The sequence below is a fragment of the Lentinula edodes genome (assembly GCF_021015755.1).
Source record: "Lentinula edodes strain Le(Bin) 0899 ss11 chromosome Unknown C8R40scaffold_41, whole genome shotgun sequence".
NCBI lineage: Eukaryota > Fungi > Basidiomycota > Agaricomycetes > Agaricales > Omphalotaceae > Lentinula > Lentinula edodes.
In genome coordinates this window covers 15,843-21,878 of record NW_025764347.1, presented here as the reverse complement: position 1 = coordinate 21,878, position 6,036 = coordinate 15,843, and the positions used below count along the sequence as shown (strand labels likewise).

The 6,036-nt window shown below is 43.8% G+C and overlaps 1 protein-coding gene and 2 non-coding genes across 3 annotated transcripts; 2 read left to right on the top strand and 1 right to left on the bottom strand.

Annotated features, from left to right (window-relative positions):
* Positions 1-3,566: 3,566 nt before the first annotated feature.
* On the bottom strand, positions 3,567-6,036 carry C8R40DRAFT_1175069 (uncharacterized protein; the record flags this gene model as incomplete). Its single annotated transcript, XM_046232278.1, has 5 exons — positions 3,567-3,698; positions 3,773-3,888; positions 5,505-5,656; positions 5,729-5,869; positions 5,921-6,036. 5 exons carry the CDS (start codon positions 6,034-6,036, stop codon positions 3,567-3,569), a joined length of 657 nt encoding a protein of 218 aa, XP_046081949.1.
* On the top strand, positions 4,828-4,919 carry C8R40DRAFT_t219. The gene has a single exon. It is a non-coding gene; the product is annotated as a tRNA-Phe (tRNA).
* Positions 4,993-5,088, top strand: C8R40DRAFT_t220. Its single transcript has one exon. It is a non-coding gene; the product is annotated as a tRNA-Leu (tRNA).

Here is a 6,036-nt window from a genome sequence, read left to right as displayed (position 1 = left end):
TTCGGATCGAGATTAGATTTCTTCAAATTCCTCGGCAAAGATGTAAGTCTTCCTCGAGATATAGATGATCCTGTTCCTCTAGAAACAGAACTTCCACACAATTCTTCTGTCGGTATTTGAGAAGAGGATGGACGACTGGATTCGTTCATAGGGTTTAATAGGGATGTTCGAGCTGATGTGCCGAACGTAGATCTCCCAAATACAACTCCTGCTTTACGATATTCTTCCGGTGTCAATACTCCTGCTTTCTCCGAATTCTTCGAAGTACGCGGTTTTCCTGATGAACTAATGTTGACAGTTCACAGAAATGGTATCACAAAGATCAACACACTTCTACCAAATAATCGAATATAATCCAAACAAACGTTCAAATTAATTTATCAAGCTAATTGTAGCTTCAAAACCACCCCTCGCGGTGGGCTCCAGATAACGAGCTTGCCTCGTTTTTGTGTGAAAGAGAAAGGAAGGAATCTAATGGGCACTCCAACCAACCAATCTAATACACAATATGCGAGTTCACTGCTATCAAATTTATTTAATAGCAAGGGGTAGCGTTGGCAAAGGTTCCGCAAAGCTTTGAGAGCTAAGTAAGAAGCTTTGATCAATCAATTTGAATTGTTCTAAGGATTCGATATATTCCTTTGATCAAGGTAGATTCAGCACGATTTGTGCTTTGGTTTGTATTGATTTGGGTATATCAAGAATTGGGGGTTTGAATCAAAGTAAATTAAAACCGAAACACACAGACCCCTACGGAGGGCTAGAACTATGTGCTGGCACAACCACACAGTGTGATTTGCCCTTAAGACCAACAACTGATCCTAAGTTCGAAGGATATCCAACAACTGGATATACTTCTCGCAGTCACAAGGAGCAGAACACAATGTTCCTATACTCACAAGTGCCGGGCCCGAATGGCTGCTAGCAAAGAGGTTTCAGTCTGGCGGGAGTGTGTCTTTCCTTTTTACGGATTAGCACTGCAACGTCGTCCCAAAATCACTTGTATTCCAGATACATCGGATCACTATTTATACATACAGAATATAGAGTCGCATAGTACAATTAATTTAATACAATAAATGTTCGGAACCGCCAGGAAACTTCTATACCCGGTCAGATACCATTTAATTTGAATCTACAGGTCCTTATTTGGTCCATATTGGTTCCAAGATTCTAGTATACCTCCAAACATAGGTAGGTACTTCAATATTCATTTAATTTAATTGTTTTTAGAGAATGACTTGAATGGTGTTCAACTGTCATTGCTGTTCAACACTTACTTCGATCATTTGTCACCTCGTCCGGAGGCAAATCAGCTCTCCTTGATTCTAATCCTATCAATCTGATTCATCTGGATTAAACTAATTGCTTCTCTCTTTTAATAGACACCCATTGTGCCTATACTCTATCAAGGGAGCTACGCATAGTATTCATTTGATTACATTCTTCAATATTTTCTACGTCAGGACTCTTTGACATTTATTTGATATGCCTTCGGAACCTCGCAGTACTTCGATCGTTCTTCTAGTCATCTTCCTCAACCATGCAACTTGATTGGTCTATTAGACTAAATCGCAGTCTTTTAGATTAATGCTTGTTCTCGTTCTAGAAGGAGTATTTGATAATTCCTGAGTTCTAGAAAGTTATTTCGAGTCAATCCTCGGCTCATGGTCACTTGAGTAAGTTCTTCCAAACTCCTGCCAGTGTAAGGTCCAATAAGAATACCCTTGGTATGTCATACGTGAATGGTCATCCTTTGGATGTAGTCCGAGTCTGGTATAATCCTGCTTGACAAACAGGTAGACTGTTATCCGAAGGTAGATGGGTAAACTAACCAACTTGTGGTAGTATGGGTATATGGTCCCTTCAACTTATTAGACTGATTCAGTATTGACTTTGACTGTCAATCTGGGTCTCAATTACAGTCCTCTCGATACAAATCTATACATGAAAATGTCACAATTCACAGCATAGATGTCTAGCCAAAATTTAGGCATGTCATCGTTGTTATTGTCGGCACCCGGATCTTCGGGGTCGACAGGAGGGTCTTGATCGTCGTGATCACCAGCGTCCAGATCGAAGTGAGGAGGCGGGTCACGAGGAGATTCTGAAGCAGCACGACATTGAGGTTGTTTCCCAGTACGACGAGCTATAGCTTGGAGGATGGGAGACTCAATTCGAGTAGTAGACCAGCCCCGAGCCGGAGCGGCCACGGGGGTTGTCCACGGCGAGGGGTCAATACTTGGACAGGTTGTCCGTCACCGGTATACAGAGTACTGTATTCGAATTGTTGTTCTTCTTCCATGGCCTCAGGAAGAGTCGACGTAGTAGGAACTGTGGCTGGACCGAAACTGCGATTACGGCGACGTGGTTGACCGATGGCAGAGATAGAGTCGGAGAAAGGGGCAAATGATTGGGCTGTGGTGAAGAAAGTATTTTCTTTGGAGTTAGCTCTAGATTGAGCTCGGGTTTTCGGAGGCATAAAAAATGATATGTTAGTACGACGTTAACAGATTGAGTTTAATTATACAGTTAAGATCATGTACACCGTGTAACCGTGCCAGAGGCCACAAGGTGTCTAAGTGTGGAGGTCGAGTGGGACAGTAGTGAAGTTATTAACAACACTGCCATTACGCCGTTAGTCCCCGGAGATCGAGAGTATAGAAGGGAGGAGCTGAGTAGCAGCCAAGTCGGAGTGGCAGTATCGCCGGCGACGAGGAGCGAACCAAAGAACGTTTAAGTCCTAAGGTAGAGTAGAGAGTACTTCAAGGCGATGAGCCTGAAGACTTAGAGGAGCACAGAGTTAAGGAGGGAATCTAAGTTGATAATTAAACTGAGGAACTACAGCAGCATACAGGCAGTATTTATATCTACGGATCGGCGCATCGGTGCGGAATGCCAGACTGACTACTAGGAGCTATACGAGTAGTACCTGCAGGGTAAAGTAAAAGACAATAAGGAGGGTGTCACGAAGCGGCAGAGGCGGAGCGACTAAGCAGGTCAGCGAGGCGGAGCAACTGGTCCCAGATAATGACAGAGATATATTGAGTATTGTAGTCATAGGTAGTAGTAAGTAAGCACATACCTGGTCCCAGATAATGACAGAGAGGTCAAGATAAGGGACCAGGCTGTGGAGGGTTGGCTATATATACATAATCCGGTCTACGAGAAACGACGATGTAATACTGTACAGTTTAGGAACAAGGAAGGTGGCGGAAGCCAGTAGAAAGAGAAGATGGGTCAGGTGGATCAGTAATCGATGGGGGTTTGACAGTGATGGGATGATGTATCGTACAAGTAAAGGCGTCGAGACGGTGAGAAAAGGAAAATGATAGGGGCTGCGTACTTTATGACAGAGGGACTAGAACAAAAGGGTATGTGTAGCGAGAAAGAACAATAAGGAGAGATTACAATAAAGGTGGATCTTCGGAGCACTGAGCGGCGGAATGGAGGCCCGAGGCATGGACTTGACAGGTTTTGGTATGAGGAGTTTATGTTGTAGCGTGCTAGGAGCAGGCTGGGGCTCAAAGGGAGCTACGGAAACCGCGACCGAGGACAGGAATGACCTAGAAGTGGCTGGGATTGAGAGATGTGACCCTTGAAGGGGTTCCTGTAAGGTCCAGGAGGGTCCCTAAGGTGTAGGTAGAGGAAGATGAGGTATGGAATCTAGTAGCGTTGTGTAGGAGGAGTTGTACTCGCTAGAACGTTAACGTAAGATTGAATAGGTCATAGAGAGAATAGGTCTTGAGTGTGTAAGCTCCTGAAAAGGTACACGCCCAGGAGGTGAGGTCCCGGGAACTGGGGGTTGGAAGTAGACGTCCTCGAGTGTTGGAGGTGGTAACGGAGAAGCGGCACGTAGTTTGACGTATGGGGTAGCTTCGACGTTACCTAGATTGAGGTCCCAGAGCTTGTGGAGCAATTGGGGAGCTCAAGGAGGTTTTGGGGAGGTTAGCTCACCAAGGCGTTAGGCGTTGGGGAGCTTTAGTATTGTTTGAGGGAGCTCGGAGACTCACTCGGATTGCTTAGACGTGAAGTAAAAGCGTGTATTGGATCGTATGGACAATCGTAGAGACAATAGACAAGAATTGAGAGGAACAGAGATAAAGAAACAGAGAGTAAAGAGAAATCCGTATGGTTAGCAGGTACAAAGGGACAGGGACTGGACCTATGCAAAAGGGTGTGTGTTCAAAATATACCAAGCTGGGGCTTGGGGACGTGTCAGAGCTACTTAAATAGGTACAGGAAGTGAACAAGGGGACATCAGGGGCCATGAGGCATGTAATCGAGATTAGTACCTTAATGGGGTAGGTGTAGGAGGGCTTCTTACGCATGTTGGGGGAGGTTTTAGGAGTTACTCGTGTCGAAAGGAAGATGGTACTGTCTTGGGGAGGTACAGAGGTGGATCGGTGTGGAGTGTGAGAGTGTATGGCTGATACTGGGGCTGTCTTGGTAGTCACCAGGGCATGAAGACATAGGAGGAAGCTATGGCTAATGGTCGAGGCATGACATAGAGGGCTGGATTGAGACTGCCAAAGATCTATTACTCTCTTCTGAGCAGTGTTGACACTAATTTGGTGAAAATTACTTGCTATAAAAGTTATATACACAGGTAGAGCTATTTCATAGCAGTAATCCTATACTATTTCTAGCCAATATAATTATAATTTGCACCCTCTAGAGGCCAATTGGTACAAGCAGGAGTGGGCGTCTAATTAATTCCCACACTCGACTTTGACTTCTGCTTTGACCTTGACTTCAACTTTGACTTTGACTTTGACTTTGACTTTTCTCAGTAACAGCTACAATCTTTAGATTTCAATATGAATAGCCTCAATAGCTCAGTGGTAGAGTGTTTGGTGAAAATCAGAACATGCATTCATTGTCACTAATAGGCTAGGGTTCAAATCCCTATTGAGACTTTATATCAGTTTGTTGTTGGTGAAGTATTTTTGCACTCTGACACTCAATGTAGTCAAGTACGTTCACTAATATGCCTCAATAGCTTAGTGGTAGAGCACTTGATACAAATGCCTCTTGCGGACCCTTGTATATTCTCAAAAGGCCAGGGTTTGAATCTCTGTTGAGGCTTTCTGGTTTTCTCATGAATTTTTTATTTTATTTTTTACCATCAATGGGACCTTGTCATAGTCTTCCTGTATATATTCAGTTGGGTCAACCATTGAGCTACAGTAGGAGGTTAATTTAACTTTGACTCAGCGCTCAAAGTCAAAGTCCAAGTGCTCAAAGTCAAAGTCCAAGTGCCCAAAGTCAAAGTCAAGCTTGACTTTGACTTGGCACTGAAAGTCGAAGTTCAAGTGCCCAAAGTCGAAGTAAAACTTACACTCAACTTTCAGCTCAGTAAGCTTTCAAAGGGGATATACCCGGTAAACAAGGTACATTAAGTAATGTAAGTATAGCATAGAGTGTACAAAATAATAATATTATGTCCATAGTAAAATAGATTCGACCCAGTAGAGCACCCCTTTTCAAAGCCTGTACGATACCTTTGGGTATGGCACCTCGGCTATCCTTTCCAATCATCATTAGGCCATACATGCCTTCCTGCACTTCATTGACTATAAATCTGTAGCGTGCTTCAGATGGTACCCAGTCATCCCAAATGATACCAACATCAATTCGGCACAGTAAATGGAAACTAGCAATAAATAGTTGAAAAGAAGTAGGATGATCAACTTTGCAGTAGACCATATCTTCAAATTGAATTAACCGATAATAAATCATGCTCGTGAATTCAAGGAGTTGATCTGTCCCTGACTTGCCATTCCGTCCTACAGGTCCAACTGAGCCATCCCTATGGTACCACAAACGTTCTGGGTTGGTGTGGCTTTCCCAGGAAGTAGGACCTGGTCTACAAGAAGGTTTATCATCTAGATGCATGATCAGAATAAAGGTTACTCACTGTATTTTCTCCACAGGAGTTAGAAAACCATAGCAATGTTCTGCAGATATTAGCTTCCAGTGATCTGGACCCTTGTAAAATCCATCTACCCCGGGCTGGGGTTGGGTATGGACCAT